At 49.8% G+C, this 22,720-nt stretch overlaps 1 protein-coding gene across 3 annotated transcripts in view; it reads right to left on the minus strand.

The window, feature by feature from the left end:
- Positions 1 to 262: 262 nt before the first annotated feature.
- The window catches only part of rhbdl3 (rhomboid, veinlet-like 3 (Drosophila)), a 50,279-nt gene continuing 27,821 nt past the window's right edge, over positions 263 to 22,720 (minus strand). For all 3 annotated transcript variants that reach the window (XM_035407181.1, XM_035407180.1, XM_035407182.1), the window contains 7 exons: positions 19,259 to 19,417; positions 15,871 to 16,095; positions 15,335 to 15,483; positions 10,425 to 10,537; positions 5,516 to 5,616; positions 3,389 to 3,449; positions 263 to 1,869 (listed from right to left, as the gene is read on the minus strand). In XM_035407181.1, the coding sequence (XP_035263072.1) occupies positions 1,598 to 1,869; positions 3,389 to 3,449; positions 5,516 to 5,616; positions 10,425 to 10,537; positions 15,335 to 15,483; positions 15,871 to 16,095; positions 19,259 to 19,417 (1,080 nt within the window). In that variant the 3' untranslated portion in view covers positions 263 to 1,597. The remainder of the gene's footprint in view (positions 1,870 to 3,388; positions 3,450 to 5,515; positions 5,617 to 10,424; positions 10,538 to 15,334; positions 15,484 to 15,870; positions 16,096 to 19,258; positions 19,418 to 22,720) is intronic.

Genomic DNA, 22,720 nt, shown 5'->3' on the forward strand with positions numbered 1-22,720 from the left:
GTCATTTTTATTATAAACCAGTTTAATGTATTCCAGTATTTACATAAAAAATCTACAAAATATGCACATGTTAAAAATAAAGTCAGTCAGTCCACACTTGCAGTGTTATAGCCCTTTCATACAGTCCCTAGTTATAACCAATATAATTCTCTTCATTTACTGATAAATAAACACTGTACAGTGTACAAGATGGTGTTTATCAACTGATCACTACAGATACCAATAGCCATGTTAAAAAATAATCAGCTATGTAAAATAAATCTTTTTTTTTTGTCTAAGATATATATTGTCTGCACTGTAGTTAGGGTAATGTTAGGTCAAAGTATTTTTAATTCCTGCGGAGGTTATCAAGGTCAAGTATACATTGCTCTGGTTAGACTGATAAGAAACATAAACAATTACATGGTCCACCAAACATAACAAAGACATATAACCATTATTTGTATTTGCCGTAGCATAGCCCCAGCGAAGAAGAACTGGTCAAATGTAGCACCACTGATACAGCACATAGGAACATGCTTGGTGTAACTCCGCCCCTCAAAGTTATCTCTGCTAATATTTCCATAAAGTCTGAGATTTGGACAGGGCTATTTAAATACATTTATCAAGTGAATATGGAGGCCTGAAAGTCACTTGAGAAAATCATTTTTCCAGATAACTACAGACTACAGCACCTAGCTTCATGACAAGATGTTATGCATTCAATTTTTTTTGTATTTACAGGTAATGCACTGTTTTGTTTATTATGCTTTATGTCGCGTTGCTGTTGGTTGTAGAATAATTTTGGCAAACATTCAATGAATACTGAGGTATTACGGCACTTCTATTTTTCTATTTTTATTTAGAACAAAATTAATGTTTCACTGTTCTTCACAAAGTAAACTATATGTATAACAACTGTTGCCTTTATAAAAATCACACTTACTCTTTGTATGCGCACACACAAACACGCAGGCAAATTCGCACAAGCACACACTCACACATACGAACACCCATGCGCTCACAAACGCATACACATACAAGTGCACGTTTTTTTGGGTCAACAATGAATGCTTCCACAACATTCACAATAAGAAACAAATGAGATCTGCGTTAAAAACAGGGAGTGTAGCGCATCATTTGTCTTGTCAAGAAAAAACAAAATGGCACGTTTCACCACAATAAGAACACAACACTGCTGACCGTGCGTGAAGTTTTGATCAAACCACGTCCTGCCAAACCACTTAATCTGAGTAGAGCATTTAACGGAATGTCCTATCAGTCTGAGGGCGTAGCTCTGTCCCTCTCACACTGCTCACTGGTGTCCATCTTGGGCAAAGCTTCTGTAAGAGTCCCCCCCCAGTAATTCAGGCTGTCTAACTCTTATACAGTGATGCCACTGTTCTGATGTTACAGGCACCTTTTGGTTAAAAGCAGGCTGCTGTCACACCTTAATTCCCCTCCCGCCTACCTCCACCCCCCCCTCCACCCCGTCAGCAGGAGTGTACCTGGCTGTCTTAGGTAGGAGAAGGCATGCCAGGATGGTTCCACAGGGGTGCAACCCCACGCCCCACCCAAAAAAATGTTCTATCTCTCTCTCTCTCTCTCTCTCTCTCTCTCAGGGGGTGGGAGGTAGCTTCACGTCCAGCAGGCCGTAGGCGAACACGTTCCAGAAGACGGCGCAGAGGACGAACAGGGTGTAGACGGAGAAGAAGATCCAGAACAGAGACTGCTCCTGCAGGCGCTGCTCGTAGTTCTGGAGGACCACCACGCCGAGGGTCAGGCCCACCGCCACCCCGCCAAGGTGGGCCACGAAGCTGGGGTTGGGGCAGGGCGGGAAGGCCGGGGGGTAGTACCGAAGCCACACGGCACGCCCGAACTCCACGCTCACTGGGAGGAAAGGGGGGGGGGGAGAGAACCACATCGGCAGGTCATCACTTCACGTGCAACGATACCTGCCTGTCATCCACGGCTCCCCCCTTGCCTCTGTCTACTCTACTCTGTATTCTTGTCGCTGTTGTAGATGTTGTATAAATGGTCTGTATTTCTTTCACAGCACTAGCGAAATGACTTTCCCAAATCCCAGACGATGTTCTGAATGATTTGGTTTCTGTTTATCAAATGAGTTAACACCTAAGCAGAAAAACTCTAATAATGATAACTGACTGCCTTCAATGAGTCTCGCTCAGTTGTGTAGATGCACTGCAGAGGTGTGCTGGGATGGTTCTGTGAGTACTTCTCATCCATAAGACTCTAATCACCAGCTCTACAGTCTCCAGCTGGCCATCCATACCACCTGCAGTGCTTATTTCAGTGGCTGAGTTTAAGTGTAACCTCCTTCACTTCCGACCGCGCCCAGGAATTCATAACAGGAAGCTGGGGTTGTGGCTGGGGCTTGCGCCACAGAAAACTATACTTGTTAGTTAGCTTTTCCTTATCAGACAATCAAGCAATACAATGTACATTTACAAAGGAAGAATGACACACATAATATGATAAGGTAACCCCCCCCCCCATTCTTTCATAATCATAACCCCAACTGATCTTCTTCCTCACTACATGAAGGGCTATATTTACAATCACAAAACTACAGATAGAAATGTGACTCACAAACAATTTATTTTCCAATGCCAGTGATGGACAGGTTTTATAGTTGTACTTTATCCGCACAAATATTAACATCTTCAGTTATCCAAACAGTGGTGCGGCTCAGTAGGCTGTTCACCATAACTGCAGGGGACTCATAGTGATATCGGTACAAGCCTAATTCGCTATTCACAAATGAGGTGTTCATACTGTGTTATGGTTTTTTTTTTTTTTTACCAGAAATGAATACAGAGCTGCTCAGTTTACAAATAAATAAGCTGGAACCTTCATTTAGTTATTGTAGTTTCCATTCCAGCTGCTCAAAAGTGGCAGGAGCGTGCGTTACTATAATGGGGCACACACAGCATTAATGTTTATCCGCAACAGGAAAAAAATAAAAACATTTACAACTGGAAGACTGTGACTGGTCATTGTGACATCCACTGCCCATTTAAATTGTCCATTAACAGAGAGAAAATAATTATGTAGTGCTTGGCAAATTCTTCAAGCGGTAGCCTGTGGAGTCTAATCATAATGTATGAATTCTGCAACAGTGATGCTGAGCCCACTCCACCCCCCTAAGTCTGCAACTGATTAACACCACAACACCACCAATTTTTTTTAAAAAAGGAAATCCTCTATTTCTTTCTTTTTTGGACAAGGTGGGGAGGGCAACATCCCTCACTGTTTTGAGAATAAACATCCACGACATCGTGGGGCACGAGGATGCACCCGCGTTACACCAGAACATTCCACAGGGAGGGAGAGAGGGAGGGAGAGAGGGAGGGAGGGAGGGAGGGAGGGAGAGCTCAAAGTGACTTACTGCAGACCAGGGCCATGGCCATGCGGAACAGCTTGAACTGGCACTTCATCCCGGACCAGTTCTGAGGAGAGAAGGGAGAGAGGAGCGGGGAAGAGAGAGAGTTTTAATAGCAGGGCTGCTGATCGGGGCACTGTCGTATGCAGGCTCCTGCGGGGGGGGTGGGGGGGGGGGGGGGGGGGGGGGGCTGGGGGGGCAGGCTCTTTGATTTCCCCCCCCCCTGCTGTTCCTGCTGATTCAGGGAGTCTCGTTTCAGCTGCGATCGGGGGGGGGGGGGAGCTACACCGGCTAGCCCCGGACCATTGTGGAATTCAACAGAAGCGTAAATATTTGATGACGTCCGAGATGATCCCATTATGCCGAGGGAAGAGCTAATGGTCCTACTCCCAAGGTCGTGACCTCCGAAGGGCAGCGTTCCCGGGGGTGACCGATCAAGGATTTCCCTCAGCACGGTAGCAGAGGATGGAAGGTGCCGAAGGTTTCTGAAGGCCGCACTACAGGTCACCGCAAACCTCCTCATATGTGGATCAAACGAGGATGGAACCTAGACTCTCTAGAGCTACGTTTCACTCTGCGCAGAAACCATTTTGTACCTTCCTGTTACACTTCATCACTTTTAAAAGAGTAGCGTCAATCCGGACTTCAAAAACAGGCTTACTTCATCTATTTAAAAAAAAAAAAAAAAAGTTCTCAGAAGTAAAAACAAACACACACACGCACACACACACACACACACACACACGTACACGCACACACACACACACTCTCTCACACACACACACACACACGCTCTCACACTCACACACACACACACACACACACTCACACACACTCTCACACACACACACACACACGCGCACACGCAGAGGGGAATCCTGGCGGGATGTAAGGGCGGTCAGTGGGCTGGAATGTGAGGAATGCGCGCTCAGGCCGCACCTGCCGGGGGCCGCACAGTTCCGTGTGCTCAGGGCGCCATTTTCCGCCCACACACGCTCCCCGTGGACCTGCGGCAGAAAAGCGCGGGGGGTCGGGGCGGCGTGCGGCGTGCGTCCACGTCCCTCAGCGCGGCGAGAGAGCCGGAAAAACAAAGCGAACGAAAGCGGCGCGGGGCCGCTGCGCCGCACCGCCACACGCTGAGCGCCATGGCGACCGACGCTAACGGTCCCAGGAGACAGACCCACAACGGGGGAAAGTTATTCACGCCCCTTTTTTGTTTGGACCACGACTGGACCGCTGTAATGTTTTCTACACTCATGTGAGTCGTCAAGCCCCGAGCCCCACTCTTCCCATTATTCAAAAACACAAAAGCTAGGCGGCTGATCAGGACAAATCCGAGGACACGTATAAACAGTTTTAGCATCCCTCCAGCATTGGCGGCCAATACATTTTGGAATTTATTTTGAGATATTATCAACTGCTTACAAAGCATTGCCCTGTTTGGCTCCTCAGTATATAAATGAATTGCTAATGCCCTGCAGCCCTCCCAAGACCACTCAGATCTACAGGGCAATGTTCTGTCAGCTATTCCAGAAAACTAGTTAAGACACAGTTAAAACACCTAGAATCTGGAACGGCCTTCCCTTAAACATTAGAAATGCAGGTTGTAACTTCTTTTAAGTGTTATTTGAAGTCTCTTTTCACAGATTTTAATTATTTTTATTTCATAATCACTGCACTGACATTCACCCCTCTATGTTTTATTTTGCTTGTTTTCTATTCTGTAAAGCACCTTGTCCTTTGTGCTTGAAAGGCTATATATATATATATTATTGTTATTATGTATGCAGTGCAGAAATAGTAAATAAAACAGTAAAGGCATATTCACTTCCTCACAGGTGTTATGAACAGAAAAATATCCAGTCCCCCTTTACCAAGAGATGAACAATCTAATCAAATGTCCACACATGAATGAGAGCACATAATTGCATGCTATTGAAAGAAATTAAGGAAAATGGTAGGGGTCAGTCAGATACAAATTTTTGCAGACATTATGGGTTGCAGTACTACCCAGGCTAAAGCACCGGCTTATTATCAACCAATCAGCGGCATGCGACCAATTCAGTACTTGGTTTTGACAGGTTGGGAACCCCCCCCCCCCCCTCCTTAGCAACACCTGCATTTGGGACTCACCATGACGACGTTGGCGAGGTGGGCGGAGACCAGGGCGTAGACCCCTCCCGACGACCCCACCACCGGCGCGGTCATGTCAGCCACGGACACGGCGAGGGAGCCTGCAGGGACAAGCAGAGGCAGCAGGCCCCGCCCCGTCAGTCAGTCACCCACCCCTGGAAGACCTCAAAACGCTTGCCCTCTCCAGTCAACCCCCCCCCCCCCCCCCTGTAAGACCTTAAATGCTTGCTCTCTCCAGTCACCCCGCCCCACCCCCCCCCCCCCCCCGGAAGACCTCAAAACGCTCACTCTCTCCATTCACCACCCCCCCCCCCCTGTAAGACCTCAAACGCTCTCTCTTAGCCTCTCACCCTCTTGACCTCTCTCACCCAGGCTCTTCAAGTCAGTGCTCCACAGAAACATCTGGCAGGCTGGTTAGTGGAGGTCAGACTCGGGTTATGACAAAAAAAAAATGGGGCAGGTCAAAGTTCAGACCCTGCACCTTGTGGACAACAATGCACGGTGGGGGTGTGAGGTGGACTGTCCCTGGAAATCATATTCTCCTACTGAGAGGTTGCTGGAGAGGTGCTGTAACAGTCAGAACCCGATGTTCCCAGAAGGAAGTAGAGAGAGAGGAGCAGGACCCCCATCCCATTCTCTCTCTCTCTCTGCCCCAACCACCTCACTCTTGCTCTCTCACTGCCCCATCAACCCCACCCCACTCTCTCTCTCTCACTGCTCCATCCACCCCACTCTCTCTCTCTCACTGCCCCATCCACCTCACTCTCTCTCACTGCCCAATCCACCCCACTCTCAGTCCTGCCTTGCTGTTATAGAAACCCACTTTACATTACGAACACAGTATCTACACTAATGCTTCCATCCTCAGTTTAAATGCTTTTCCATTACGTGTGCATGTATGCTCATATCTGTGTTCGGTGCGTGCGTGTGCATGTTCCGCACATTCTGGCATTGGGCTGTATAACGGAGCAATGCACTTATTAATCTCAATCACGACAGCAATATGTCTGACACCTCGCCTTGTGTGATAAAGACACAAAACCGAGCTTTCATTTTATAGGTGGCGAGCTGGAGGTGACACAGGCCAGATATACCGTGCGCCGTAATGACAATCCAACAAGGTACCTCCATATTTACAGCGTTCCCACCGCCCCCGCCCCCCCCCCCCCCCCCTCCCCTTAAGCAGCCTGACAGAGAGCAGGATTAACAGGCACTGCTGGCTGACAGCCCTGGCCATGTCAGGCTGGGGATCTAGATCAGCCCCATTTAAGGCTGGCTGTCCGGCTGCGTCCGGGTAGCGAAGGGCTGTCATACTGTACAGCCCACCTGAGCTCCCTCACTCCCGTACACCAGCATCACGCGGCCTAGCTACAGGCCTTTAATTCCCCACACAGCCCCACACTGCAGATGCGCAAATATGAAAGAACAAGGCCAGGTCAAAACCTAGCACATGGCTGGACCGAACCGGCTGACCAATGGTGCGACTTCATCAGTCAGTCAGTCACTCAGTCACAGACATGCGCGGTGTAACTTCATCACTCACTCAGTCACAGACATGCGCGTTTATAGGGCTGGCCCCCGCTGTTGCGGTCCAGCCAAAAAAACCAATCAAGCAATGTGTTTTCCTCATCAGAATAACACCAGCTATGGACCATGCAAGGACTCTTTTTCATTACCAATACATAAGTTATTACTAAATTAATAACCGTACCTGTTTCCAGCTGAGGGTGCGGAATGGAAGAATTTGGAATTAGGCACGGACGCACTCTGTGCGCCCTGCTAGACAGGTACTTTCCTATTTGTGTTTGAAATTTCATGCCCAGTCTGCGTCTTCGTTACTTGGAGACTGTCATGCAGTGGGGAGTACGGTAATTGGGGAACCCCCCGCCTTTGGAGGAAGGAGGACGCGGTCTCTCGTTAACTCTGCAGCCCCGCGACACACCAATCCCACGTCCGCGGGACTCGACGCGTCTGCCGGCTTCGCGCCCTCCGCCAGAGAACAGATCGCGTGAAGGGGAAGAAGAGGAGCGCAAGCAGGCAGCTCTTCGGAAACGACAAACGAACGAGAAAACAAAAGACTGAGCACGCCCAGAGAAGCACGGCATGCTGTTCCTGAACCCAAGGTCGCAGGTTTGACTTTTTAACATTCGTAGGGAGACACTGACCTACGCATTGCTCTACGGGCTAAAAATAGCCCAGCTTCCCAAGCATGAGAACACGCATGCAAACACACACAAACACACTCATGCACACAGACACACACAAGTACACATGAATGCACACAAACACACTCATGCACACAGACACACACAAGTACACATGAATGCACACAAGCACACACATGCACACAGACACACACACAAATACACATGAATGCACACATGCACGCACACACACACACACAAGTACACATGAATGCACACATGCGCGCACACACACACACACACACACAAATATTTGCGCATGCATGCTCAATCAAATGCAGTCTGAACTGCCGAACATACCATCAAAATGCCAAACATTCCAGTAAAACAGAATAAACTGGCACTCGCAGCATTCGGTTATGCTAACTTCACCAAAAGGAATTGTGTGGATAAAAACAACCGGACAAATTAGGTTTCAGAAATTAGGTTTCAGACCCTAAACGTACCGTAGGTGGGGGGTGCGTACTCCTCGGCCCCCCCCCCCAAATCTACGCACCGGGCCGGAACCCGAGAGCGCCAGGAGTTTGCGGCGCTACCTTGGCGCGGCCGAGGAGATCAAAGGGGAGGCGCTGCCTGTAATCTGAACGTCATTAGGCAGCCCGCGCAGACGCATCTGAGGGGAGATCTGAGAGGAAGATTACACGCTTCCCCAGACGAGCGGAGCAGCTGTGCGTCTGGGGCCTGGCACCGTCTCTCCAGGGCGAAGACACCCATGGTGTCCAAGGTGTTATTAGAGTAATCGTCATTATCCTCATCATTGTTTAAAAAAAAAAAAAAAAAGAAAATATTCCCATTGCCTCGTGCTCCCCCCCCCCCCTAAAGCTTCCAAGTTCAAAACTGCGGAATTACCCTTATTCTATCGCCGTTCAAATACAGCTGCTGGCCTGTGGGAATGCATGCGCTGTGCAGCTATTAACATCAAGCCATTACTGCTAGATGTACCCACAACCGGGGGGAATGGGAATCAGTTCCCTTCCTCTAAATGTCTCTTTGCACGTGAGCTGATTCTGTACGGGGGTGCGATCCCAGCACACTGGAAATGGGAATCAGCGATAGGTCAGGGGTCAGAGGTCAGAGGTGGGCGGGGGTGCGTTCAGCCAAATGGCCCTAACTGTGAGTCTCCCCTAACACTGCCCTACCTGCCAGAAAGCTGTGTCCAGGGACTGACCCACGGATGTTCTTTAAAGAGAAACAGTAGCGTACGAGCAGGTACACAAACAAAAGCATTACCCCCCCTAAACCCGAACCCCCCGCCCCTAAAACACAGCGGGTCGATTTCTAATTAAGGCAGCGGGGCACCCGGGAGCCGGAGCCCCCAGCAGGGCCGCGCTGTCCCCCGGCTGATTTATGGCATGTTCTCCCCCTCATTTCACACCAGGGTCAGGGCCTCTGCCACCCCACAGCTGTCCCCCACTCCACACACACACACGCATACACACACACACGCACACACACACAAACACACACACACGCATACAGACACACATAATCATATACACGCACACAGACACAGACACAGACACACACACATACGCATACAGACACACCTACACACACACGCACACACACACAATCACATACACGCACACACACATGCACACACACACACAATCACATACACACACACACACATGCACACACACACGCAATGACATACACACACACACACACACACACACACACACACAGACAAACACACACACAATCATATACACACACACACACACACATGCATACAGACACACACACACACACACACACCCACAGGCCAGACAGCGAGGTCAGTAAGGGGGGAACAGACACTGGCACCATTCACAGAAGAGCCTATCCGCTCCACTCCTGACCTGTTACAGTACCAGCGTCACAGGCCACTGGTCTCGAGCCTGTCCTGCCTCCTACTCGCCCTGGCGCTGGTGCAGCGTCTAATGAAACCCACGCAGGGCTTTCTGGGAGCACAATATCCCCACAGAGTCAGTGGAGCACGCCCCCTGCATCACTTATTTTTTGGGGTTTTTTTTTTTTGGAAACTAAAGCGGGATTATCGCGTAACTCCCTGTATGTGTCTGCTGATGCGCTCACCCCAGGCCGCCCGCGCTTATCTGCCGGTGCAGCTGAGCCGAGCCACAGGGAGCGGGCCCCGCTACAGCCCCCCAAAACCTGCCCCCCCTCCCCTGCCCCCTCCCCTATCCTCTCTCCTCCCCTACCCTCTCTCCTCTCCCCTCTCCCCTCTCCACGCTGCACTGCGGATGGAAATTGCATTAGCTGCTAATGTCATTGGCAAAACTCTGCTGACATTTTCCTTCAAAGACTCTCTGGTAAACTGAAAATAGCGAGGCCCCTCTCTCCACTCCAAATTTTACAGGACATAAAGGGGGGGGGGGGGAGGGAGGAGGCATGATTTCAGAGAGTGTCAGGGACAATTCGTTGGCCTTTTGTGCTCGGTCAGGGTAAAAGCCCTTCAGCGGCAGACAAAGGGAACCTTTGAAGTGAAAGGGAGGAGGAAAAAGTCACGGCTATAGACCATCTGTCCTGGACAAAATGTCTGCTTTAAGTCACAAACAAATGCCGTGCGTGAGGCCCAATGGGAGACAAATAAAGTGGGGTCTGACCTCCGACCCCAGGGGAAGGATTTAGGCCCATCTTATGAGGTCAGGCAGACATGTGCGTTAGGAGTCTCCACAAACGGCGGCCGTGGCCACACCCACCTGCCAGGGCCCCGCACACGTACACCAGGCCGATCCTCAGAGCGCCGTGGACCATCTCCAGGGGCACCCCCACCAGCAGCTGCATGGCCATGTTGAGCCCGAGGTGTTCTATCCTGGGACAAAAACATTACAGTCAGAGCACTGCAGTGTTCTATCCTGGGACAAAAACATTACAGTCAGAACATTGCAGTGTCCTATCCTGGGACAAAAACATTACATCAGACCACTGCAGTGTTCTATCCTGGGACAAAAACATTACATCAGACCACTGCAGTGTTCTATCCTGGGACAAAAACATTACAGTCAGAACATTGCAGTGTCCTATCCTGGGACAAAAACATTACATCAGAACATTGCAGTGTTCTATCCTGGGAGAAAAGCATTACAGTCAGACCACTGCAGTGTTCTATCCTGGGACAAAAACATTACAGTCAGAGCACTGCAGTGTTCTATCCTGGAACAAAAACATTATAGTCAGAGCGCTGCGATGTTCTACCCTGGGGCAGTAACAGTACAGTACACTGGCACAGGTGAAGAGCAGTGCTGTACATTATGCTGCCTATGACAGCGCAGGTCCTCTATCCGAGTCCCTGGAACTCACTTCCTGCTTTGTCAACAGCGCTGAGACCTCTAAGTAACTCAATACAGGCAGAGGCGCGGAGACTGGGAGCAGCAGCAGTGTTGACTGAGGCTGATTTACGGGTCTTTAGATGCTCTGCTCCTATCAGAGGTAGACTGCTCGGCAGCCTGTGATGTGAGCTGGCAAACAAACTGGGAACCTACAATTTCTGCCTCAAATCAGCCTTTACGCTGCTGACATGAATAGGAGACATCAAATCAGCCTTTACGCTGCTGACATGAATAGGAGACATCAAATCAGCCTTTACGCTGCTGACATGAATAGGGGACATCAAATCAGCCTTTACGCTGCTGACGTGAATAGGAGACATCAAATCAGCCTTTACGCTGCTGACATGAATAGGAGACATCAAATCAGCCTTTTATGCTGCTGACGTGAATAGGAGACATCAAATCAGCCTTTACGCTGCTGACATGAATAGGGGACATCAAATCAGCCTTTACGCTGCTGACGTGAACAGGAGACAGCGCTGCCTGCCACCACGGCGTACAGGCGTACTGTAGATAGCAAACAGGCTGGCAGGCAGGCAGGCAGGCAGGCAGGCGGGCAGGCGGGCAGGCAGGCAGGCAGGCAGGCAGGCAGGCAGGCGGGCAGGCGGGCAGGCGGGCAGGTAGACAGGCAGTGCTGAGAACTCCGCCCTCCTGTCCGTCACGCTCGCTCGCGCGCGGCGGCCACGGAGCCTCGCTCAGGCGCGCGGGCACACGTTTCGGGCGCCGCAAGCACAGCACAGCACAGCACAGCACAGCACAGCACAGAACAGCGTGTGAAAAAAGACCCCCCCACCCCCCCCCCCCTCGCCAGCATCCCGATTCGCTCTCCGAGCTGTGCATTAATCACAGACGCCGAGCCGAGCCGAGCCGAGCCGAGCCGAGCCAAGCCGAGCCAAACCGAGCCAAGTCAAACTGAGCCGAGCTAAACCGAGCCGAGCCGAGCCGAGCCAAACCGAGCCGAGCCAAACCGAGCCGAGCCCGCGCCGTGTCCGGAAATCAAACCTCCGACCCGCCGGCAGGTGACGAGTCGCACGCGAGCGGGGCGGGGCGTCCGCCAGGCAGAGCCGGAGCGCGGAGCCGGAGCGCGTATCTCTACGCGCGCCAGGGATCCCGACGCGAGCGGTTAAGTGTGCTGACGCCATCGCGGGAGAGGACAGTGGGTATCGATTGTGCCTCGGCCCGCCTGCTGGAGCGGACAGCGAAGCAGCAGGCCTGATAAACAAGGCCCGTTTATAACCGCATGCAAATGAGGCCGAAGGGACCCGCTGGATTCCCCCTCTCCGCTTCGCTGGGAAAGAGACCCCCGTTGTCTCCCCAACACATGACGCACAACGTTTCCTTCGTCGCCCAAAACTGTGGAAGTATAAGGAATGCTGCCGCTGCTGCCTACGCGTCTATCCTTTCATAAGAGCAAAAAAAAAAAAAAAAAACGCATTCCATAAATCGTGAAACGCCGCGTTGGAACGATGAACGAGGTGGGTAAGGGGCTGAGAAACTCAAGATGGTGTAAAGACCGCCCGGAGGTAAAGAGACGTGTGATACGTGTATCGTAGCGTCGCAACACGTTACAAAAAGCCGTCCTTACACACGGTACAAGACGGGAGACCGGCACCCAATCCACTTCATAAACCCTCACGTCTGCAAAAACGAGGGTGGAAGGTGAGAGGCGGTAGATTTTGGGCCAGATTGTTTATGAAATGGCCCTGACTGGAGTTGAAGCGTAAAAACCAGTCATTTTCTTGTGTTGTGTTGTATCGACAACACATCTTACGAAATTACCGAAAACTGAAAATGTCTCTGTCCAACTCTCAGAGCTTTTTGACACTTTCCTGCCCCGTTTAGGGTGCGCGACCAGGAACGCCATTCATTTCAGTCGATAAATACACCCTCAGACAAACAAAAGGCTGGACCAGAAAATGCAACCTATTATCATGAAAAACATGGCCAGTGTAGCTTCTACTTCAAAATTACTTCAAAATTGCGCAAATTGTTCATTTCAATGGGGACTGTTTCTCAGTATTTCGGTGCTGTGCCAAACTACTTTCCACATATCAAAAAAGCAATAGTTGTCACAATACAAAGTTGTTTCAGTGAAAAGTACATAGACCAGGTCCTTTGTGATGGTGAATTATGCTGACTATAAAGCAACAGTACGTCTCTTAGACTAGCTTTATTATTTTTTTCGGACAACAATGGAGTTCTATGACTTCCAAGATGTCGCCGTTGGGTAGGTGGACAATAAATGTTTGTCGGATAAATACATTGAGAGTTGGACAGAAACATTATCGATTTTTGTCTTTTCATTGGCTATGTTGATGATGGCACATAAAAAAAATGAAAATTACCTGTGTTATATTTTACAAGTCTCTCGCCATGCCAGTGCAATCTCACCAAGCCAAGCTACACAGTGGCCTCAGTTTGCCTCTGTTTCCCTCTGTGATATTTACTGTTTTTTTTTCTGTTTGTGTAACACTCAGGGCAAGACCAGCGCTTCCAACTAATACAGGGATTACACGGCGAAGGAGTTCGACACGCGTTCACATCAAAGGAGATCACGACTGAACGCAGAGAGGTCACTGCACTGACTGTTAGGGCCATGTTCCTGTAGGACCAGCCTCCTTCCAGCACTGGGTACATGAAGAAATGTATCCCTTAAAAGAAATCAATCCCATCCATTATCTATACCCGCTTATCCTGGCCAGGGTGGCTGTAGCCTATCTCAGCATGCATTGGAGCGAGAGGCAGGAATGCACCCTGGACAGGCTGCCAATCTATCGCAGGGCACACACACGCCATTCACCCACACGCTCATACCTATGGGGAAATTTACCAGTGGGAGTCTCCAATTAGCCTACCTGCATGTCTTTGGACTGTGGGAGGAAACCGGAGTACCCGGGGGAAACCCACGTGGACACGAGGAGAGCATGCAAACTCCACACAGAAAGGGCCTGGGTCGGATTTGAACCCAGGACCTTCTTGCTGTGAGGCGACAGCGCTACCCACCGCACCACTGAGCTAATGAATTGCACGATTGTGACAACTCAATAAAGTTGCAACAGTTTGTCGATAGGATATCCCAGCTGGGTAACTGGCTGCAGGCCTCTTCAATACACAAATACATGTTGTTCTCTTCAATACATGAACACCCCCCGTCCCACCTCTCAACAATTATTATTTTCCCCTCCAGGCTGTTGTGTGTGTGTGTGTGTGTGTGTGCGCGTCTGGGGTTCCTGTAATAACGTATCGCTTTTGCAATTAAGCGCGAAGGAAATCGATGTTTATTTGGCACCTCGGATGCGGCCTCTTTGCGTACGCAGCCTGGCGCGCGTCCGCGCGAGCTCCTCATAAATCAAACGTCCACGACGGAGGACCGCTAAACGACATTAGCATTACGTTAAACTGTTCCGTTCTCTGGCTGAACGTTAACTTCGCGCGCAAATTACGGAGAGAGATTGAATTCCCCCCCGATCGCACACGGAGCGAAGGACTCCGAACGCGCCGTTTGTGGTTCTGAATCAATGCCTTAACTGCCGTCGACCCAAACGTTTCGACTGAGAGGGCTTTCCACGATCGCCGTCTTCGTGAGCCTAGCCCCTACGGTCACACGTTGGCGAAACAGGAGGGAGATGAACCCTTGTCGCTTGTCGCTTATGGGCGTTCCTGGCTTGTGGTTACCAGGTTACAGAACTAAACAAGTAGGCTAGACATTTGTTTCAGCAACGTGTGTCACGCTGCCTTCACTCCCATTGGTAGTCGCCGTGTCGCATCGCTCGGTATTTGCATAAAATAGACCTCTAGTCTATTTTCGCCCCGCCTACTTCGCTTTGCAAACGGCCGCTTGTCTCTTGTCGCTGTAAATCGCCGACTCTCATTGAAAATGAACGGTCGCCGGTCGCCTGTCTCTCTCCTGTGTCGCCCCGGGTGACCACGGGGTAAGGAGATCCTGTGCAGCCCCAAACAGAATATAACATCACATAACATAACATCGCATAAAAGCGTATAAATAAGCACTGGCTCCAAAAAATAATTACTGTACATCATGTTAGCAAGCACGAAACTGTCCAGACCCATGGCGCAACTCACTTCCGCAGACACGTTTTAGCTGGCACCAGCTGCGCATGCGTCCCAAAAAAAGTCCCGCAAAGGTCGTCCGTGAGTGAGTGAGCGAGTGACCACAATTAGCCACGCATAGCCCACGTATGTAATGTAATGTAATGTAATGGCGGCAGTTCCTGCATGCTGTGGGAGAAACAGCACCAGGCCAGAGTCCGGTCACTCACCCTGCGTGCATGAAGACGTAAGTGAGGTACCGCCAGGCCTGCGCCCGTAGCTGGGGGTGGTACGGCAGCGGCCCCTTCAGGAACCGGGGGTGGGACACCTGCAGCACCCAGCGGTCCAGCTGCAGGCCGTAGTACATGAACACCGCCACCTGCAGGACCGGAGAGGCACAGCAAGCAATACGGCTGCGTTACTTCACTGGAGATGTTTGCACTGCTCGAAAGACATACCGAGCTAAGGCTCAAATGCTCACAGTAACTCGAATTACATGCTCATAAGCAAAGTATAAATGCTTTTCCCCCTCCGAACTTGTGTAAACAGCCCTGAAGACCAAAACCCTGTATTCATAAAGCATCTCAGGGTGGTGACTCTGATCTAGGACCAGAATTCCTGAGTCCATATCCTAGCCATATCCACTATGAGCAGGAAAAAGGGCTAATAAAGACTGATCCTAGATCAGCTCACGTGCGACCCTATTGAAACAGCACCAAGTCCTTCGGGTTAAACCCCCACGGCCCCTAGGCGCAGCGAGCCGCACCTCCGCGATGGTGATGGCCAGGATGAGCCAGGGCGGGGGGCAGCAGGTGTAGCTGTCGAAGTACCACTTGCGGTCGATCTCGCGGGGCAGCGTTTCGTAGGCCACGTGCCGCACCAGCCGCTGGGACAGGCCCAGCCCCGCCTCCTCCTTCAGGGACGTTCCCTTCAGCTGCCGCCCCCCCTGCAGGATGGCCCGCCGGAAGCTGTTGGAGCGCTTGTTGCTCATCTGGAGGAACACACACACCCCCCCCCCCCATTTTGGTAAATGGACTGCATTTATATAGCGCTTTTATCCAAAGCGTTTTTACAATTGATGCCTCTCATTCTCCCATTCACACACACACACTCACACACCAACGGTGAAAGGCCGCCAAGCAAGGTACCAATCAGCTCGTTGGGAGCAATTAGGGGTTAGGTGTCTTGCTCAGGGCGGGGGGTGGATCGAACCGGCAACCCTCCGTCTGCCAGACAACCGCCGACTTACCTCCTGAGCTATGTCACACCCCCCCCCCCCTCTGACCCACACAACATGCAGGTTACCCCATCTCTCCTAACACATCATTATTGCCCCTGGATAAAGTTCACCCCTCTCAGTCCAAACCCAAACACACTCTTAAGATAAGATAAGATAAGGTAGACTTGGAAACTAAGGTACCAGCTCATTTTATTCTTTCACCTCATAAAAAGGTATGCCTGACACGGCGATTACGGTTACTCATTTTATACCCACAATCCTCCTCGGTAGCTCCAAAACCACTTTGACGGTACATTCACGAGAAGGTCTCTCAGTGTGAACAGCGCCATAAGCGTTGTTAAACTCCAGGGAATGCAGTGACTGGACTCCGGTCCAGGTTCGGGTGGCGTCACCTGACCTTGCCCTAAAGGTCGCTGGGCCGTGCTGTCGGGGCTCGCCTTGGCGAGATCGCGGGCGTGCCGCTCCGTCCTGCGGCATCCGCGCCCGTCTCCCGGGGTTACCACGTGCGACAGCCAATGCCCAATCTGACCCCTCCTCCTGGCCCCTCTACCACAGTGTTCCCCGTCGCTTAGCAACGGCTGAGGAATTCTCGTCGCCAGCTCGGTCTACAAAGCGGGAGCAAACACTCCTCTGCAGAAACGAAGCCCCGCAAACATTCGGGAAAGGTCTTTTCCCATGCCAGGTGTTTGCTTATAAGCAGCCCGCGATAGCTTAGCCAAGATGGACGAGCACTGGAGGACTTCATTAGGGTAAGGACTTCAGAAATATTACACGCTCAAAAAAAATATTTAACTACCAATTAGTCTAATTGCCACACTACTTATCAAAAAAGTAAAAAACGTTTCTGATAACACCTTTCATGTAAATAAGAAACAAGCGTCTCTCAAATACTCTACACACCCAGTTCACCGAACCAACATCATTTTGAAGTTAGTTCAAAGTTAAACCGTGTGAAATGTACCACAGAGCCAAATTCATTCTGCGATGGGCAGGACTATTAAAAGCACACCAGCTGAGATTAACTTGAAAAGAAAACAGCCAATCCATGAGGAAACAGCTTAACTTTTAGCCTGAGTAATTGCCTCTCATTCAAAGGAAAAACAGATTCCAGTTTCATTTGATTCAGTACTCTTCGTTGCTCACACATTCCTGTAATAATATAACTGAATAAATGCATTATTTTAGGCCTCTAATTGTCAGTGAGGTGCATGAAGCAGAATTTGTCCCATCACCTGCACTCCCATTCTGAATCAGGATATTTTTTTTCCTTCTTGAGTCTTTCGTCAAGTCTCTAGAACTATGATGTTAAGGGGGGGAGGGGGGGAGTGGTTACCAGTAGACAACACAGAGATATATAAAGCCAGTGGTATTTCAGTGACACTGAGTGTCACAGCTGTTTTGATGACAGCGCTACATCCCCCACTGCTCAAAGGATGCTTTCTACTATAGGAGCAATATTCAATTTTACCTGATGACATCACTTTAATAGATGAAGGAATATGGGGACATGAGTGCTGGTAAAATCAAATATCCCACAGACGCTTTATCCTTTTCTGCATTGTGGCAGCCAAGTTGATATAATATCATACATACTTTAGCAGAGCCTTGAAAACAAGGTGCTATTTAATCAGATGCTTTTCTGCATTACTGCTGAGATTTTTCAGAGTCTGCTGTAGGTGCCCAAAGCCCGGTTTCAGAGCCAAGTCAAACAGAGGGAGCTCAAACAGTGCCACACACATCACATTCTGCACGCCTGAACCCGCACCCCCCCTCACCCCCCACCCCCTTACCCCCCCCAGCACATCGCCTCACGCAGCTGAACACCATAAAGACTCTGCCCCAAATTCTTCCAGCAGAGCAAACCAATTCTTCCTTTTTTTTTTATTGGTGCACATGAAAGCGAGAGTGAGATTTCAGCCATTCTCTGCGTCGCGCGGGCAGTGATTGATTCGCGGCCAGCCAGAGGCAGGCGGGAGCGAAGGCGTTCCCCGGCTGAACTGGCGGACATCGCCGGCGGTGCGGCTGAAAGAGCGGCGGGATAATTACTCCCCATCGCGGTGACGGCTTTATGGGAAGGGCTCGCCGTAAAGTAAAGATGCTACTGCAAATAAACCCACACGCCCCCCCCCCCGTCCCTCCCCCCCCGCCGCCGCCCCACCCTGCCCCACCCCGGCCCCCTCTCTTGGCCTTTGTTGGGACAGCCGGTGAATGGGAGAGCCACGGGGGGGCGGGGGGGCAGGGGGGGCGGGGGGGGTTTCCCCCGGGGAACAATAGTCGCTCAGACCCCCCGATACACGCTCCTCATTCTTCTCTGTCCCACTTCCAGCTGCAGCCTCCGGTCCGCGGACTCTCACATGACCCTGGCTGGACCAATGGGTGCAGGCGTGGGCCACAGCACAGCAACCCGGTACCATTCTCTGCCCACTGTACTCAACAATAGAGCGCTCAGACGGTCGGTCAGCCCTCCCCCTGCTGCTGCTACAGAAAGCTGAGATTCAGCACTCTTTCGTTGCCCCCGCCAGGTCCACACGCAGCAAATTCCTCCTTCCTAAGGTGCAATTTCTGTCCTCGCTCGGCTACTTCAGAAGACCACATTTCAGATTCCCGCAGCTCACCAAGGTGGGGAAAGTACCTCACTGTACCTTAGCTGCACATTAAATGTGAAGCCAATGTTCAAACAGCACAAATGTAATCAAAAGTGGCAAGTACTAAAGACGACCAGGCCCGCTTTTAGAGAGCAGCAGTGTCCTCAGGGGTCTACATGGGGCCCACACTTGCAGAGGGGTAAGGGGGGGGTGCGGGCAGACAGCTGTTGAAACTGCAGGATCGTGACTCAGCAGAGGGTCAGCTGGCCCTCCCCAGCGCCCAGGCCGGGGGAGGTGAGGCGTGTCGGGGAAGCAGCGTTCCGTCTCACCAGGTTGACGAAGTCCTGGTAGCAGATCTTCCCGTCGGCGTTGCCGTCGGCCAGGGCGAGCAGAACCTCCAGCTTGTGGGGGTCCAGCTCGGAGCCGTGGGCGGCCAGCAGGTCCCGGAAGCGCTCGGTGCTGATGAAGCCTGAGCTCTCCGGGTCAAACTGCAAAAACAATGCAAGCGAACACACAAACACAGTGAATGCTGTGCACCCTGTGCACAAACACAGTGAATGCCCTGCACCCTGGGCACAAACACAGTGAATTCTCTGCACCCTGTGCACAAACACAGTGAATGCCCTGTACCCTGTGCACAAACACAGTGAATGCCCTGCACCCTGGGCACAAACACAGTGAATGCCCTGCACCCTGGGCACAAACACAGTGAATGCCCTGCACCCTGTGCACAAACACAGTGAATGCCCTGCACCCTGTGCACAAACACAATGAATGCTGTGCACTCTCAGTACAAACACAGTGAATGCTGTGCACTCTCAGTACAAACACAGTGAATGCCCTGCACCCTGTGCACAAACACAGTGAATGCCCTGCACCCTGTGCACAAACACAGTGAATGCTGTGCACTCTCAGTACAAACACAGTGAATGCCCTGCACCCTGAGCTCCTGCTGGGCAGTTAACATTAAAGCGTGAAGCAGAGTGTAAAATGCAGAGATACTGAGCGGAGGTAATTAGTGCAGGCAGTTGAGACACGGAACAGAGCACACACCGCCAGGCCCAAAAACACATTCAGCCCCCAATTAAAACCACCTCACTTTCAATATTCCCACTCAACACAGGCTCTTTCTACCGTGAAAAGTCATTTTAATGGTGGAATATCCTTCCCCTACATTCTTGCATAACTTCTGCTTCGAACAGATATGTGGATAGCGACAGCTGTTGCGACTTTTTTTAAAACATGCTAATAAGCAAATGCAATCATTTAGTATTGTAATGATGTTGAAAACCACAACACACAAGTACGTTAATCTCTGAAAGAATGAACAGCACAATGCCTGCAGATATAAATATTTAAGATTAAAATAACCATAAGACATCGTAGGGGTTATTCATAAACACTGACAATAAGTTATGAATCTTGCAAAAGCTCTGTGCCAATGTCATCAACCTCACAGCTGTTATAGAGAAGAAAAAAAAACTCATTACAGAAAGCTTGAGAAAGCCAAAATTCTCCAGTGCCAAACATAAGCAGAGGAGGTGGTAAGATACAGTGTTGCCAGATTTTGTTTTTTCAGCCAAAGTGACTGAATTGTCACTGTTTCACATTGTCCTGTGGCATAGGCGTAGATTCGCGGGGGGGAGGGGGGGGGGGGGCTGGTGCAGGGGATACGTCCCCCTCAATATTCATGACACGTGGATTTGTCCCCCCCAATAACAACATGAAAGAAGCAGAGGACTTTTATTTCCACCATAAATTGATGCAGAAAAGGTACAAATTGGTGCAGAAAAATTCACCGGAATGCAGGACATGAAGTGTTTGACGCTCAAAATTTCCTGGGGGAGGACCCCCAGATCCCCCCGCTTAATGTGTCCCCCCCCCAATGTTCAAACGAAACCTACGCCACTGTCCTGTGGGACTGAAAAGCCAACTGTCATTCTGAATTCAAACAGTTTGATTTGTGCTACCGCGCAGAGCTGCTTCCTGAGCCGACATGCCTATAAATGCATTTCCTTTGAGATTACAGCGTGTCGTAAGTAGAAGCCAGATTTTTGGCTTTTTCCACGAACAGCACTTTGTGCGTTGGCTTTTATTTTGAAATCAAAATGTCAGCTTTCCCAGCTGATTCATGATATAACTAATATCTACACCTACTTCGCATAGCCTAGCAGGTGGCGTTTTATCGTCACACTTTGTTTTTATGAATCACATTAACCACACTGCAGCTGATAACACAGGGCATCCAAAACAGTAGCAAACACTGTTAAAACTCTATGGTTTATGAATTACCTTAACAACATTGCAGCTGATAACACGGGGCATCCAAAACAGTAGCAAACACTGTTAAAACTCTATGGTTTATGAATTACCTTAACAACATTGTAGGTGATAACACGGGGCATCCAAAACAGTAGCAAACACTGTTAAAACTCTATGGTTTATGAATTACCTTAACAACATTGTAGGTGATAACACGAGGCATCCAAAACAGTAGCAAACACTGTTAAAACTCTATGGTTTATGAATTACCTTAACAACATTGCAGCTGATAACACGGGGCATCCAAAACAGTAGCAAACACTGTTAAAACTCTATGGTTTATGAATTACCTTAACAACATTGCAGCTGATAACACAGGGCATCCAAAACAGTAGCAAACACTGTTAAAACTCTATGGTTTATGAATAGAAAACAATCTAAGTGTGCTATTTTCTTGAAATAATGTTTTTTCCCTCTTAAGAACTTTGATTGGTAATTGAAAATGTTGGACGAGCTTTGTTGTCAAGGAACGTTTGAGATTGTATGTGATCAATGTATTATTTTGATTATTTAAAAAAAAGAGAACAATCTAAGATGAACTACAGCAAAAACCATGTTACAAATAACCATCAATATCTACAGTACTCTGGGGAGAAGTCAGAAGATTCCTAATACGATGACATCATCCGTATGTAAAAGCATCACTTTAAGATGTTCATTGATCATGAAAGAGAAAGAGAGGGAGGACATGCTCGCATAATACAAGCAGCAGGCCTCAGCTAACCACCGCTAGCTCACCTCAGCGGGAGTCATCACCACCATGTTTTGCATCACTACAGGGTGAGAGAGCAAGCTCACAGTGTCAGGCCACAGCATCACACCGCCACAAAAGACCTGCACTCTTGACCTCACTCAGCACAGCATCGGTTCGGCTTGTTTCACTCGACGACGCTGCATCGACCTTGTTTTCGCAGTCTCGTGTTATGAATTCAACAATGACTCAACGAGGCGGCTGATCGACCTCAGCCAGACCACACCGAATGGCACTGCGCTGGTTCCACAGAGGTGCGTTGAGGTTAAAATGTTTTCCTCACGCTGGAGTTGTGTAAACAGCCTACTGGATCATGACTTGCAAACACATTGTAAAGTCTGCAAAAAAAAATTGTTTACATACAATTACTACAGCCTTACGTATGTTGTACGATCCGCTTTATCATACCATGCCAAACAATGCTCATTTACATAAAACACTACATTGATTTTCCTACAAGTCAAACATAGATTCAAATCATTATGGACAGGAACAGGAAATGCTCATCAACCTGTACGTGAAACAGCAGCATCCTTTGATTCTAATGCACTGCAGGGCACATGACATTTCTGTGGACGCTGATTTATTGAAGAAATCGAGCAGAACACAACCAACGAAAAGGCCAGACGTTGCATTTCAGAGCCCAGCTGACAGACCGTACGCAGCCAAACACTGGCAGCGCACGTTGGGCTGGATTCTGCACAGCTACAGACAACAA

The sequence above is a fragment of the Anguilla anguilla genome, chromosome 2 (genome assembly GCF_013347855.1).
Source record: "Anguilla anguilla isolate fAngAng1 chromosome 2, fAngAng1.pri, whole genome shotgun sequence".
Lineage (NCBI taxonomy): Eukaryota > Metazoa > Chordata > Actinopteri > Anguilliformes > Anguillidae > Anguilla > Anguilla anguilla.